A 15,996-nucleotide genomic window follows, 5' to 3' on the forward strand; every position below is an offset into this window, starting at 1 on the left:
CTCTAGACTTGAGACCTGTGTAGAACAACCCTCTACATGGGTATAACATCCACATTTTCCATGTTAGTTTCTAATTTCAGGCCAGACTCATAAAATTTCTGATGGACAGAATCTTGAATGGGATGCTGTACTGTTCTGTAGCATCTGGAAACTAGGTAGTTACAATAAGTGTCTGAATGTGACAATGTCAAAACCATATGAATGCATAAGCCAGTTCATCTGCCTATGATAAAAGAGGGGTTCAATGAGATAATGCAAACTAGTTCATCAAAAGAATGGGTACCATTCTTGAAGTCATCTGAAGTCATATTTGCATGTCTGTCATGGAAACATTTTATGGTCAAAATAGCAATATGCTATGTACAGTAATCCTATCACGTTATTATTTCTGACACTGTTTTTTGTTGTTTGAAGTTTTTTTCTCTGAGAAAGAATAACCAAGATAATCAAGTATATTCAGTAACTGAGACAACTCCCCTAGTTTTTCCTATGTTAAGAGCCATATAAGGGCAAATTATGTGGGGCAAGTTGTATTTTACGAAGCTTAATCTTAAATTATTAATGTAAAAAGAACATTAAATGTAGTCAATCAATAGTTCTCTGGACAGAGCACTTGCAATACTGTCTCTTATTTCTAACAGAAATATTTATGTTAATTACAAGGAAATATAATTATGTATGACAAAGAGACTGCATACAATTGCATTTCCAAATGAAAATTAATCTGATATATTCTGCAGATATTGTTGGAAACAATAATATTCATGATATATGAGGAGGGAAATACTTTAGTATTAACCATTGTCTTTATACAAGAGTCCACCTAAGATGTGGCTGCAACAATATTCAAAACAGAATTTACACTCTGAGCATATTTTTTCCTCCCAAAGCCTTAAAAAACTCCATATTATCACTCTACTGATTTAAGAAAAGCTTCCTTCAGTATAGCTCCAAGTGTAGTTCTATATGTGCTTGGTGTAAAGGGTTCCTACTATTCTTCAAAGTTGTGATTTTCCTCTGTAGATTTGGTCCTCTCTGTTATCCATTAGTTCCCCAAAGTGCATCATCTGATGGTCCATTAGCTGTGTGAAGGACAGAAATTTTTCCTGTCAGTGCCAAGCAGGGAATTAGTGTTGGGTAGGAATCTCGTGCATGAGGGACCCATCTGGGACTGGCTGATGAATGGCTGTAGTCAGACTTCAGTTAAATTCTTTCAAGCAATTTGAGAATGTAAAGCATTATCTATGGGTTATATGGCTTTTGATTACATTAAAGTAATTATTTCCTGGCTCCTGTGAAACTTTGGAGATGAGGAAATGTTCAGAAAGTTCTGTGTAAAACAGATGGGTGATTCCACTTCCAGTGGCAGGCAGAATAGCAGAATTTTTGTCTGCCAGAAGGGAACTGCCTGAAGTTACCTTCCCCCTGGCTTTGCATCCCTGGGTTCTTTGGCCACTAACAAGGATTGACCTTAACTACTCCTTTCTTCAGTAGATGCACTAAGAGTCTTCTGTTTTCCTCTCCTTTAATCCTTGTTTCCATGACATGCGTGAATGTGATCTAAGTCTGCTTGGTTGAAATTAGCAAGTAAATTTGTGATTTATTAAGAAAACTCATCCATCCCCATGAACACAGTGTGCAAATGATTTCTCTAGGAAATCAGGCTAAAAGTGGTGATACTCATGTTTTATCCTTTCTGCAAATTCTGACTACCTAGCCAACCTCCTTCATCATGAGAACTTGCTAGTGAAAGATGCTTTCCCCGATGGCTTTCCCCAGTAATGATCGTCCTGGGAGTATTTCAAAACTGTTCACGTTGAACTGTGTGATGTGATAAAAAACATGTAGTGAAAGGCACGTAGTTCACATAAGAAACTTAAAACTTTGTATTGTTTCCTCATTGAAAGTCCCCTTTTAAACCTCAGTTACATGATTCTTTGTTGTAATCTGTGTTTTCTGAGTTTATAAATGGGTTCTCTCAAAATAAAGTAGTTCAAAGTGCTGTAGCTGCACTGTGCCCGTGATCGCCTCCTAGGAACAGTCGATATGGCCCTGCTGAGAGCTCCTGAACAGAAAGGTTGAAAAAACACTGAAAAAACCCCAACTTTCTCCAGGGATATCAATCTGCTTTCAATGTAATGAATGCTTTAATTAAACATCTAAACACGTTTCTATTAAGCTTTAGATCATACTGATTTTTAAAGCCACCTTTGAAGACAATGTAATTTAGATTAATTTTATTAAACTTGTGTAAATCTCTCGTGACTACTTACTTCTCTGTAAGTGGCAAAGTACTGTAAAAGCAAGAAAACATTATGTGGCTTTTAGCATAAACTTGCTGATTGTTTTCAGGCAATGTAAGAAATATTGGTTTAAACAAAATGAGTACCCAAGCCAGCTCCTGTGTGAATTTCAATTAACGTCATTCGTTTATTTAAACTGCTTGCTGGTGGTGTTCAGGTTCGTTTTTTGAGCTAGGGGAAGATGAGAAGCGTTCAGGCGCACATGGCCACGAGCTGCCCCGCGCTCGTACGGAGCTCTGGTGCTGGTGTGGAACTCGCGGGAGGCGCGGAGTGCCGGGCTTGGAGCGGCAGGAGGGACACGGGACATCAGCCTCCCCCCGCCCGAACGGCTTCAAGTTCTGCTGGGCCCCAGCGCCTCTGTGGGGGCCAGGAGGAGGAGACGGGACGGGGCAGAGCGGGGCAGGGCAGTACGCGGCGCTGCTCCGAGCGCGGCTCTCGCAGAGGCCCGCAGTGCTACAGGCGCACCCGGCCTGCCCGACCTGGGCGGGACGGGACGGGACGGGGCTGGGCTCCCCGGGATTTCGTAACCGGCCCCGGGGAGGGCTCAGCCGGCCCGTCCCGCCCCGGGACCTGCGGCGAGGAGCGGCCCCCGACCCTCCCCCGCGGCCGCCGCTCCCCTCCCCCGGCCGGCGGAAGGACAAATAGTCCTCGCCGCATTGTTCGGCTCCGCACAACTTCGGGCCGCTCCCGGGCTGCGGGCGGAGGGGCGGCCCCGCGGAGGGGCGGCGGGCGGCGGGCACGGTGCCGGTCCCTGCGGTGCCCGGGCAGCGGGGCTCGGGGCGCTGCGGGCGGGCTGCGCTGGGCGCGCCCCGGGCTCTGCCGCGGGCTGCTGGGGCCCCAGGGGCCGCTGGCGGGGCAGCTCCCGCCGCAGCTCCGCCGCCCGCCCCCGGGCTCTCCGCTCGCCCTCACGCTGGCGGGCGGCCCCGGGGGTCCGGCCCGGTTCTGCTGCGGGCAGCGGGACCAGGAGGAATCATCTCTGATGGGGGCCTCCCGCCGCGATTTCTCCTTCCCGGCGCCTTCTTTTTTTAAACCTCCTTCCACCAGACAACTTTTGTAGGAATTCCTCTTGAGAGGAGGTCCCTTACGGCGAGCTAAAGCTTTTACTCGCCCCCTGCTCAACCACAAGCACTTGGAAAGCACTTTGCCAGCGGCAGAAAACGAGTGAAGTGCAGCTGTCAGTGCCCCACAGAAGCGGGTTTTGATTTAACAATAGTCACTCCGCATTTGTTCTTTCTGGTCACCTCATAAGCAGTTCTCTTTGGTGACAGGTTTCACCGTTGTAGCCTCCTGCAAATGTTGTAAATTTTTCCGATTGTAGAATATGTTACATAATATATATGTTATATAATTTTAATTACCGCGAGGTAAATATAGCAGGCAGCAAATTCGGTTATCTCTAAGATGGGCTGTACTGATAACAGCAAGCACTACGTAATCATGAGGCTTGGGCATAGGAACACTCTCTTTTGTAGGATACTTTTCCAGTCTGTTTGGTAAGGAAAAGATGTAGGAAGAACAGAATGCCTCTCCAGGAACTTCATCTAAAAGTTTCATGCAGTATAACAAAAATACTTTAATTTTTTATTGGCTCAAGTTAGGTTCCAAATGAAGGAATATATCAGTGAGAAAATGGAATTGCTTTGTCCATCCTAGTGCCGGAAACAATGTTGTTTTCTACTTATTGCTAGCTCCAAATGAGCATTGCTCTCTGTACACTGAAGTTTTCTGGAAGCAGTAGAAAGGACTCAGTGATTTAGGTGAGGGTGGGAACTTGTTGTAAGAAACCAAACAAGAACAACAACAAACTGGAGCAGGGAAGATTTGCTGACTTTTCTCCAGGGCTATGGATTTGCCAAGCAATAGTATTTATCATGAATAAATTGTTGTCTGTGGATGCAAGCTGACCACATACATGTTGATTTAAAGGAGCTGTTGCAGTGAAAACTCCATCCTTGGTCAAGTACTCTATTGGGGATCACCCTAGGAGTTTGTACAGTTTGGGTGATGATGGTGAATTAATTTAGCATCTGTAAATTTAAGAATAAATAAGCCAAAAGGAGACATGCAAGCTTAATGATTCTATTCACACAGGCATGATACATTAAATAGTAATACAGAATACATTTTCTCACATCCCTGAATGCACAACAGCTGTCTGCTGTATCAAATATTTTTCCTTTAAGGAGTGGGTGGAAAGCAATTCATGAAGGCTGTGAAAACTGCGTATGAGTGTGATTATTTTCAGGGAGTTATGCTCCAGTGATTTGGGTTTTATATTCCTCTTAATTTTTTTATTATGTTCTGTATGTAATTCTTCATTTTCATGGTCACGTTGAAGCATGTGGAAGAATGCTGCCACCGCCATCTGGCAAGTAGCAATTCCCTGATTGCTTGGTTGGTCGCTGACCATATTGATGTTGGTAGCTCAGCTGTCAGGGCAGTTACCATAAAGATTTACAGTTGTATTGTGTGTTCTGTCAGCGTCTGGAGTTCACTGATGACTTTGTGTGCAGAGGTTTACCTGCCTATTACTTGTACTACTCCATGGCAGACTGAAGACTCCTCTAAGGGAAGGGTATTCATCTGCAGCACTGATACTTTTCTTGGTAAAAATTTCATTGATCAAAATACTTTTGGGCAAACATCAGCAGGAATACAGTCCTGATTGCTGGAGTCCTGGCTTGTGATATCACCAGCAAAATTATTAGTGCTTATGATTGCTCCTGTATTTTCCTTTTATCCATCTGAATAGTTGTTCCCTACATAGTGAAGACCTTTCATTTTTAATGAGGTGAAAGAAAAGAGGATGTAACAGTCACAAAAGGGAGTAGCATTTTTAGCCTGCTACATAATATACAGGAAAGGTATAGTTATGTCACAGAAGGGTTGAAAGTTTTTTATTTGTGGGTGATTTATGTACTATGCTTGCTGTGTTTGCAAGGGAAGAATCCTATCTAGGAGCTGCAACAGGAATGAGTCTGAAAGTATTTTCTTTGTTACAAACAGGAAACCATTGCACCTGTTTGAACCCGATTTCAGACACTGGTTCCTTCAGATCTTTTAAAATGTTTACAATATATACTGGTTTGGGTTTTTTTCTTTTTAGTGTTGACAGCATTGGATTTTGTTTAATTTTCTGTGTATGGCTATGACAGAATAAAGGTATGAAGTGCATTTTCAAAAAACTCTCTGCAGTGAACAGGAATAATTTGTAGGGAGTGGCAGAGCTACTTGAGCATGGGGTTGGGGATTCTTAGAATAGGTGAAAAAAGTATTGCATAGACATAGAACATCATACCCTAATGTTTTGAGTGTACCTGTTAGTTCTGGGCAGTGTTACATGATAAGAGATTAAAACTTGAAGATTCCAGATCTCACAAATGTGGAAGAATATATTCAGTGCCCAGGAAACATTAGGTTAGTTATGTTTTGAATTTTAGTGTAACAAAGGATGTGATAGTTACTGATCTTCCACAACAATTTTAGTCAAGCTACCTGCAGAAGAATGTTCTGAAATTTCTGACTTGGCCAACTCACTACAGTTTTGTGCAATCTTCTTTTAGATCAGACTCACAGTGTGTTTTGGGTCAAAGCATACCTTCCTGAGGCCTTGTGTACTTGCTAAATTGTCCGGCTAATTTCTGGAAAGTTCATTTATGTTCTGATAATTTTTCCCTAAGTGCCTTGAAGTTTTTCTGAGAGGGCCGCCAAGGCATGGAGATGTAAAGCAGAATGGCTGCTACAATGTGACTTTTGGCAATGAGCACATTTACTCAGCATCTGCACGAGAAAGTGACATGTCCTTGTGGAGCAAATAAAACATTTTATGGTATTTTGTGTAACTTTAAACCCTTTGCCACTGATTATGTGGTTATATCATCTTCTACTCAAAGCTTCTAGCTGCAAATAAAAGCTTAAAAATATTAACCTTAAAATCTGATGTCAGAGGGCAAATAAAAAGAATCTATAGTTATCTAAATCTTAACAAAAATAAGTTATAATTTTAATCCAATTACACATCAGTACAAATAATTGTTAGCATTATTGCTTCCACTTTCTTTACATTTAGCTGGCTTTCTAATCAACGCTGATCAGCGCTGCAGCTGTACTAACTAGTACTGAGTGCCACTACTGGTTGAAAAGTAGCACTTCCAGAGAACCAATATCTTCTCAGTAGGTATATAGGGGATCTTGAAACAAAAATATGTTAAAGAATGTTACACATGAAATGTATAATGCTCTCTCAATGGGTACTTCCCTCTAAAGTGTATTATTATTTATACTTCAAAGAGAAAAAGTACATACTTAGATCCCTCAGGGGCACAGAGAATGGAAGTCATTGTGTTGGTATTTTAATACAAATTGCTTCCTGCATTTCTAAGTGGCAAATATATGAATATTCATAGAATCACGAGGCCAAATGATCATTGAGCACAAGGCATGTAAGGGAGAAAAATGGAGGAGAGTCTCCAGACTCTCCAGTTTGTCTTTGCCTGGGGATGGAAAATTTGTGACATCTTCCGAAGGAACGGGAACATTCCTGCTAACAGTCAGGCACTGGGGTAGGAAGAGTTGATTTGGAAAGGAAGGGTGTGTGTCTGGAGAGCCCTCGGTACAGCCTGCTGCTTTCCAGAGCTGGGGGGCTGCCAAGCAGCAGCCTGTGAGGGATGCGCGCCCCTCCACCCTGCCTGCCGCCCCTCGCTCGCTTACCGGCTCCCTGCTGCCTTTTAGCTTCTCCGGGGTTTTAGTGTCCTTTTCCATTGTCCTTGTGTTTCGTAAGTACCCTTGCTCCAAAAGAATAATATGCCAGTAACTGCATAGATTAGTGATTTATAATTCTCACTTTCGGAGAGAATGGTAAGTGGCCCTCGGTAGCTGGGGTCAGAAAAGAGCAGGCCCAGCCCCAGGTGGTGGCAAGTAGGTGCCACCTGGGGGCTCTGCAGGCTCGAGAGACGGGTGTGCGACAGAGCACCGGCATCGCACCGGCATCGCACCGGCATCGCACCGGCGCCGCTCCGCTCCCTGCCGCCGACTGGCGTGCGCTCGCCTTAGGCCGGCACGCTGGTGTGTGGGGTGGCTTTGCAGACACGAAATAAACTTCCCGGCAGGACAGGCTGGCAGTGCGGTTTTGTGAGAAGGAGACGGAGCACAAAAGAGTGATTTGTCTGTAGCAGTGGCAGGACCCAAAGGAGGGCGCAGGTTCTTTGCGCGGTGCTTCCCATTCCTGCACGGAAGCCGTTGGACTGGTTCACCTTTAGCATCACCTGTTTCAGAGAGCTGCAGTGTTTATTTGAATGTGTGTTCTTGTAGTAACAGCCGTGGTCTTGTGCTTTGACACGTTACGGTTTTAATGGCATGCATTAAGAGGAAGCTGCTAATGGATGCTTAAAATTTATGTAATCTATATGCCATTTCATTTTGAGCAGTAAGACGGTGTATTGATATATTAAAAGTATTCAGGCCTATTTTAGGGTACGTGAATTCAGGATGAGTGCGATAATGTGTTTTGGGGCACGTGCGCTGCCGGCAGTGCTGCATGTCGAGGTTTGCTGTCTGTTCGCCTAAGTTGGGGAGCGGTGGGGAGGGGTGTATTCCTGTGGGGTGCCTGTTTCCCTGAGCGGCCCGAGGGGATCCGCTTCTCCCCATCTGCTGGGGCGTCCCGGCGCTGCGTTCGGGGTCACGGCTGTGCCGGGGCGGCTCCCGGGGGTGCCACTGGATCCCGCCCGCCTCGGCCGGGAGCGGCGCGGCGCGACAAGGGTTAAGGCGGCGGCGCTCGGCGCGGAGGGATACGGAGCCGGAGCCGTGAACGTGGTGCTGAGGCTCTGTAAGCAAAAAAATGTCCGCCTGAGGGAACCCACAAGTTCCTTCCAGCGGGGGGGGAGCGCTCGGCTCGTCGCCTCCCACCCAGCCCGCGGCCCGCGCGCCGCCGCCGGCCCGGCCCTGGTCACCGGAGCGTACAGGGACAGCGGGTGAGTGCGGGCGGCCGCGAGAAGTTGGAAGAGAGCGGCGGGGGGAGGGAAGCGGCGGCCGGGCGCTCGCAGGGGCAGAGGCGGCGGCGAGGGGACGGGGCCGCGGGGGCGCGGGCGGGAGTGGGGCCGCCGGGGGTGGCGGCGAGGGGACCGCGGGGGAGGCGCAGGCTCCGGTGGGGAACTCGAGGGGCGGCAGCCGGGGCCGGCCGCGCGGGCGGCGGGGCGGGCTTGCGGCGTGCGGGGGTCTCCGGGCCGCGGACCGCGGGCAAGGAGCGAGTCCCCGCGGGCGGCGCTCGGCGGCTGCCGCGCTCATAAAGGAGCGGGCGGCTCCGAAACTTGCCGGGGCGCGGGGCCGCGGCGGCTCCCCCGCGGCGCCCGCCGGCACAAGGGAAGGCGCGGGCCCCTCCCGTCCCCGCCGCCGCACGCGCATTCCAGCCCCCCCCCGCCCGCCGGCGGCGCGCGCGCCCGGTCCCGCGTGCGCGCGTGCGGGGCGCGGGGGCGGCTCCCGGCCCGCCGCGGTCCCGAGCGCGGAGCGGCGGCCGCGGCCCCGGTGGGTGGGTCGGGAGAGGGGGGAGGGGGAGCCGGCACCGGCGGCGGGCGGTAATGCCGGGGCAGAGATGGCTCTGCTGAGGCTCGTCCGGCCCCGCTCGGCAGCCCCATTGTTGCGGGGACAGTGAGTCACTTAATCTCTCGCTAATTCTCCGGACCTCGCCGGGCCGCGGCTGTTTATTTGCTTTCGCTTGCCTGGGGGGGACTTAATTCCTGGCGGCGGCCCTTCTGCGGCGTGACCGTGCCTTGCTCGAGGTTGTGGGAGAAGTGGAATGAGGGAGAAGAGGGAGCCTGAGGAAACTTGAAGAGAGTTGTTTAGTTGGGGAAGCTGCTGCTGCCGGTTCGCTCAGCCCGCCCGGCCGAGCGAGGCTCCCCCGGGAGGCTCCACCCCGCCCCGGGGGCGCAGGTACCGGAGGCCCCTGTCCCCGGCTCTGGCTTCGCGCCGTGAACTGCTGCATGTACCTCTCTCCCTGTGCCCTAGAAAGGTGATCGGAAGAGCGGAGGAAGATGAATTCCCAGCAGCAGAGGATGGCCGCTATAGGAACTGACAAGGAATTGAGCGACTTGCTGGACTTCAGTGCGGTAGGATATTCTCCGAGGTCTTCTCATGACTTCTTCGTGGTCATGCGAACTGAGGAGTAGGGGCAGCAGCGTGCAGGGCTTGGTTGAGTCTGTCTCAGCCAAGTTGGACACCTGAACTTTGATGTAATGTCTAGACTTCCAGATTTAATACTGTAATACCAGCTGGGTCAATTGGTTTAACTGGTTAAAATCAGGCTGACCCAGTGATGGCATAATCTAATAATTAACGTTGGTTAAGCTGGCGTGTGGCACTGGTACCTTGGCTCTTGGATTCCCCCCCCCCCCCCTATTTTTTTTGCATCTTATTTAAACAAAAGAAAAATTATCGCCCACAAATGAAAGTTATTCATTGATAGTCTTGGCTAAGAAAATTGTAGGTATTTTCTGTGTGATAATTTCAACCTACCAAAAAGGCTCTTGATTTATAAATATAAAACTACTGTCTCTTAAACGCTGTCTTTATGCAGTGACTTTATACTTGCAGATCAGTAAGAAGTATAGTTTGAGTAAAAAAATGTAAGTAATATAACTATTTGAAATTGTCACAGTAATGGTAGGTGTCCTTTTAATTTTAAGTTGTGTTCATGTAGAAATGAGTCCTATTAATAAATTGCAAGGAGTACTTCAGCTCATTGGTTTTGAGTGTCTAAACACGCGTCTTGCATTCTGTTTGTTTTCAAGCAGAAATTAGAAAAAAATTGTTTCCTATTGACCTTTTTTTCTGTTTACATTAATAATTCAGCAAGGCTTTCAAAGCCAACTCAAACATGTCTTTTTTTTTTTTTTTTTTTTTTTTTTTTTTTTTTTTTTTCTTGTTTTGCAGATGTTTTCCCCACCTGTAAATAGTGGAAAAACCAGACCAACTACGCTTGGAAGCAGCCAGTTCAGTGGATCAGGTAGGATGCATCTGAGATACATCATGTTCATCTCACTGACTCTTGATGTTTCAGGGTAGTCTTCATGTTCTCAGAGTATTGTAATCTTTCATTTGTGCATATTCTCATAAGATATTCAGATCTGTTAGGGGTGTGCTGTTTTGATCTTTATAGCACATTTTGCTAACTTTAACCCAGGTTTCCCTCTCTGTCTTAGACTATTAGCCACAGTACAGTGAAGTGTTGAGTATCTCCAGCCATACTTACATGGAAGTTGTATATTTGTTATATTAAAAATGAATGGCTGTGTTGTTTTTTGTTTGAGAAAATCAGACCTAGCTGGTCAATTGAGGAACTTCCTAGCCATCCTGTATAAAGGGAGAAAACTTCTGTAAAATGCCAAATAGTTAAATACTTCTGACTTAGCTTGTTATTCTTAAATGCAGTACTAAATGAAAATGTGAGTTTAATACAATTTTCTAGTACTGTGTAGCTCTCAAAGATTTGACAACTAGAATTTTCTTGTGTCAAAACTTTATCCATGTATCTGGAAAACAAGTAACTGTATTTACATGTTGCATGTCTTTGTGGCTTCAATGTATTATCACAGGGTCCACCTAATAGCTGTGTCAGAGACCTTTATGCTGAGACTTAAAGGAAAAAAGTGCAATTTTTAAACACATGCTTTGTGTGAATGTCTGAGGGGAGTATTTATTACTTATTACAAAAGAAAAAACAAAGTAAGTTTTTGATGAAACTTCTTATGTAGGTTCATCATGTTTGAATACAGTGCAACGATATTTTTACTCTTATGGATGCAACAAAGTGATGTTTGTATTTTAGTTAATGAAAATAAATATTTAGAATGCCAGTAGGGAAGTGGAGGCTTGAAGTTTTGCAGTAACATCCTGTTAGCCTCTAAGGTAGTCAGGGTTGTTACTTTGAGAGTCCAAATGACACTGCATTTTAGTGACACTCGAGGATTTTTGTTTTTAAAACATCTTAAAACTTCTCCGTGGAGTAGTTTTTCAAACTTTCCAGAGACTGTCTCCCACATTTAATTTAGTGAAACTATGTAGCAAATGTAGTTGTTACATCCTTGAAGTCTGTTAGGTTTTCTCCTAAAATAAATGACTGGCTTTCTCTTCCTCTTTGAAAGTACACCAATTTTAAATTACTGTCAGTTAGAGCAAATATATCTCACAATGTACTTAATATTTAAATTTTAAAAAATACAAATATTTAGGAGAGTTGTTTTTCTGAAGCTTATTTTGAAAGACATTCAGGCACCTAAAGCTTTATTGTGGGGAACACAACCTGAGCACCTCATCCCACTTTGTCCTTGCTTTTCCTGAACAAGTAGAATAATCTTCTGTTGAATAATAAAGCTTTCATTTTTACTTTAGGTCTTAGAGCACTGCTAAATAATGTGATATGTCCTATTTGTAGGTAATGCTTTCCTTTCTTCCCTTGGATGGCTTAGAAAAAGAAAGAATGCCAGAATAGTTATTTCTTTAAGACAAACAGTGTGACTCCTTGAATTTCTTTACCAATGTGGTGAATCCTTCTATTAATACCAATCCTCAGTACAAGCCTGCAACAATCAAACAAGCTACAACCTCAGTTGAGTTCCCCTTGGATTTTAATTTAAAACATTTCTAGTTATAGAGATTTACTGGTTAGTGGGATTATATGCCCTGATTCTGGTAATGTTATGATCTAAGCCTTGACCTAGGGAGATTATTCTGCAGAAGTGAGAGGTGACAAACTTCTTTATTAGTTGTGTTCTGAGACAGTGTTAAGTGTTGTAGAAAAGCTATGTCAAGATCAGTGATGAAACACAGGCATTTAATTTCTAAGTATTTTGATTTAATTGTCTTCCTATAATTTCAAGTGTTTTGTAACTTTTAGGACAAACAATACTTGAAAGCTTTTAAAGGGAAATATGAAAAGAGAAGGTATTTATTCCTTTGCACTATCTAGAACTGAATATCACACTATGTGCAGATTCCTGAAAAGTAATTTTTTTTTTTCCTTTGGGTGTTGCTGCCTCTTACACAGATTTTCAGTGGTTTTGATGGAATTAGAGAAGTGTAGCTTGCTTTGGTATCTTTCCCATTAAGCTCAAGTGTTATTTTTGTGATATTTTTAGAAGCATACTCAAGTAAAGTGGTTTCTTTTTCTTAGTTGGAGTAAGACTGTGTTCATTGTTTTTTATTTTAGAGCATCCTCTTTCTCATTTGAACTTAAAATAAACATCTATAAACACCTTCCCTCCCCCTCCAACCTGTCAGTGATTTGAGATTCAGCCTAATGGCACCATTAAGTAGGTGAAGATCAATTGTATGCCTACATGGCTCTTAAGACTGTATATTTCTGGGAAATCTGATTTAGAAGGAAGGAATTCTCATGATGCTTTTTCTTTACCATCCCCAGGTCCCTAGAGTAAAAGGTCAAATTAGTTGCTGTTAAAGAATGGTTAAGTGTTTGTTTTTCAGGTGTGGCTTTGTGAAGTGTTGGAAATACTGGAGTGTAAGTTATTAATTCTGATGTAACAAGCTTGATTTGCTATAATTCTGCAAGACTTCTGTTCATTATATTTTATAGTAGTTGGATTGCATGAATAAAACAGCTAATACAACTGATCTATAATTTGTAAGAAATTACTGTCTTGGATTAAGAATTGAACACTGTTTTGATTAAAAGATAGCTGGGGCAGCCTTGCTTTCTACAGGTCAATCAGTTATGAATGAAAGCTGCAGATAAAATGAATGAACTAATCTGATATATTGTATATTATGACAGTAAGTCATATAAGCTGCTCATAAAGGAAAATAACTTGGTCAGACTACTGGTGAAAATAAACATATTGGAAAAAGTAACCTGATACGTAAGCCAGTGAGTTAAGCCACAAAATATTCCTTGTCATACCTGCTGTACTTAATTATTGTTTAAAACAGAACTTGTCATTCTTTTCTCCTCCAAAACCAACTTCTGAAGATGAAGCCATGTCTGTTTTAGAAACTGTAGTGGAAGGTGGCAAAGGCCAGAGATTTGTTCAATTCAATGGGCTTTTAAATTAGGCTTTTTTTTTCAGATTTTAGTTAAAATAAAAATTTTCTGTTGCTATTATGGCTAACGTTAGTGTTTGTGATTTACAGTGACGTTTTGCTTGTTTTGCCTTTGCCTAAGGTAGAACACCTATGCCAATACACACTTGAATGGTTACTGATTTTGCCCAACATGCTTTATTTATTACAGTAATTCCATTAACAACCAGTCCCAATATGCAAGTGCCCACCATAGGCAATGGTAGTGCAATTTTCCTATGGTTTTTAGTAGATCTCAATCTCAATTTTTCCTGATAAACTGCAATTTTTAAAATCTCAGGTTTGGTACCCTAAAATAAATGACTTTTTTTTTTTTTTTTGTCTTTTGCAAAGAATAATAAATCTGAGACACTGCTTTTCTGTGGCCTACCATTTTCAATTAGGTGCCTGTAAGATTCTTGTGAAGTTCATGTAAAATAAGTAAGCACATTTGGGTACCAACAGCTTTGGGCACAAATCTTGTGTGTACCCAGATGTTCCTCATGCATGCAAAAACTTCTGAATGTATCTGTGTAAATATCTGTTTGTATTGGTTTGGTCCCTTTTATACAAGTTCAAGACTGGCTGTCCTTTGCACTTATCTCTACTAATGTATTGAGGTTTGTATGGGGTGCATTGGTTTGGGATAGGCCACTAATTAGTGACTTGATGCAAAGACCATTTAAGTTGATAGCCTGCCATTAACCCCTAAATTAGGGCCATGTGTTTTGAGAATGGCAATTCTTGAGCAGGTGTATTAAGTTAGGAACAGTGTTTCCAAAATTAACAAAATCTGACTTTGAAAAGGAAATAAGAGTTCACAGGATTGACAATTTTCCATCAGCAGTTCTGTGTAAAAGAAACAAACAAAAAAACCCAAATAAAAAGAAAGAATTTGGGAGAGTTACCTGGATGAGCAATGGATTAGATACTCTGTTCTTTGATCTATGCAATTGCTGAAGAGAAAAGGCCACTCTTATTGTGTGTTAAATGCTGGAAATCATTAGGTCAGGCAGCAATGTAGCTTTTTTAGTATTTTTAATTTTTCAATGTCTAATTTGTCCTCTAGCTTATATAAAGGTGAACCAGCAGACTTGGTAACCTGGTATTTTGTCTTTGGTCTGAGGGGTGCTAAATTCTGTCCTCTTCTGAAGAGCCTTAGGGGAGTTGAAGAATCCTTGTGCTTGAAAGCAGAAGGGTGTCTGTGGCTTCTTTACCTTCTATTTTTTTGAAATCAATTATCAATTTAAAATCACCAATGATCTTCAAATGGGCCAAATGCAAGGAGATAAAGATTTCAGTCTGGTTCCCTTAGCTGTTGCATTTAGAAGGTAAAGCAGAGTGAGAAAATTCATGACACTGCAGCTCGTCTGTTGGCAGCCCCTGTCTCACTGTTGCTGTCTCATTTCCTCCTTCCATTCTTTGCCTTTGGAAAGATAAATTACCAGGCACTCTGTGAAAAGTCTTGAAAAGTATAGCATATATTCCTGTGTAATACAGCTTCCATACTCCTATTTAAGAAAGAGAAGGAGAAAAAATGCTGGACAAATAGAGAGAACTGACAATCCAACTTGAAAGCAATGTATTGCTTTAAAGGTGTTTGTTGTCATATGGATATTGATATTTTGGGGATTGAGGAAAAAGGGAGAGTTGCTAAAACACCTCAGTATTCTGAGTCTAGTTTGGTGAGCAGATAAATAGGTGTTAGTCCATTTTTCATTGCTGTAGACTTTGATTTTGATAGATGAACCTCATGACACTTGGTCAGAATGCTGTTTTCTAAATAGAAGATTTGAGAATTTGTAATAGTGCTGGCCTGTCTTCTGTTTAGAGATACATTTGACACCAATTATAAGGGAAACTGGCTTTTCCTGTGTTGGCATGTAGAAAGCATTCTTTCAAAAAGTTAATCCTGTATTTCCAGCAACCTTTTCCCTAGATGAGAGCAGCAGTGTGGTCACTGTGTTACAGGCACAGCATCCAACCTCCAATCCTCATATAAATGTTACTGGTTTGGGATGCAAGGAAGATCTTTGCAAGGTTATTTGTGGATGGCTTCAGAGTGTGTGGGATTGCAGTAGTGCCTTCTCCTTTCCTGGAGTGGTTCTACCTAGGATGGGGTACCTTCCACCATCAGCCTCTCCTCAACCAGTAACTCTGTGTTCTGCCAAATTTTTCTGTTCTACTGTAAGTGATGAAGAGTCTTCGGATGCTTTGGAGAGTGGTCTTAATGGCTTGTGGAAGAAGTGTGATTTGAAATTTTGTATTTATCCAGAAAGCAGATTTGATAGAAATATAAATGTGAGGACTAAAGCTTTGGGTGAAGAAGAGAAAGAGAAGTATGACTGGAATTGTTCTGTATTTATATGTCCTTTCTTGTCAGCTGAGCTTGTAATCTCTCTCTGTAAAACTTAGGTCTGCAGCTTTTGCTAAGTTTCAGCTTTTTTGGGGTTTATTTATGGTCTCTCTTTGATCTTCAGCAAAGGAATTTAATGTTAAAAGATTATCATTCATACATGCTTGCCAAAGTTCCCCTTCCCCTCACTTCTTTCCAGCTGTCACACAAAGAGGATTTAACCCCTTAGTTGTTTTGGTGTCAAGTTGCTGTGACAGCTGTTTGTCTCAGGTA

General features: G+C 43.4%; 1 protein-coding gene across 6 annotated transcripts in view; it reads left to right on the top strand.

Annotated features, from left to right (window-relative positions):
• The first annotated feature begins 8,091 nt into the window (after positions 1–8,091).
• The window catches only part of TCF12 (transcription factor 12), a 158,159-nt gene continuing 150,254 nt past the window's right edge, over positions 8,092–15,996 (top strand). For 3 of the 6 annotated variants that reach the window (XM_079318097.1, XM_079318100.1, XM_079318103.1), the window contains exons 1-3: positions 8,095–8,272; positions 9,303–9,403; positions 10,227–10,299. In XM_079318097.1, coding sequence (XP_079174223.1) covers positions 9,329–9,403; positions 10,227–10,299 — 148 coding nt within the window. In that variant the 5' untranslated portion in view covers positions 8,095–8,272; positions 9,303–9,328. Of the gene's footprint in view, positions 8,273–8,917; positions 9,228–9,302; positions 9,404–10,226; positions 10,300–15,996 lie in introns of those variants that run through there. The other 3 variants (XM_079318101.1, XM_079318102.1, XM_079318099.1) reach the window with 3 other exon arrangements.

The sequence above is a fragment of the Erithacus rubecula genome (assembly GCF_903797595.1).
Source record: "Erithacus rubecula genome assembly, chromosome: 14".
Classification (NCBI taxonomy): domain Eukaryota; kingdom Metazoa; phylum Chordata; class Aves; order Passeriformes; family Muscicapidae; genus Erithacus; species Erithacus rubecula.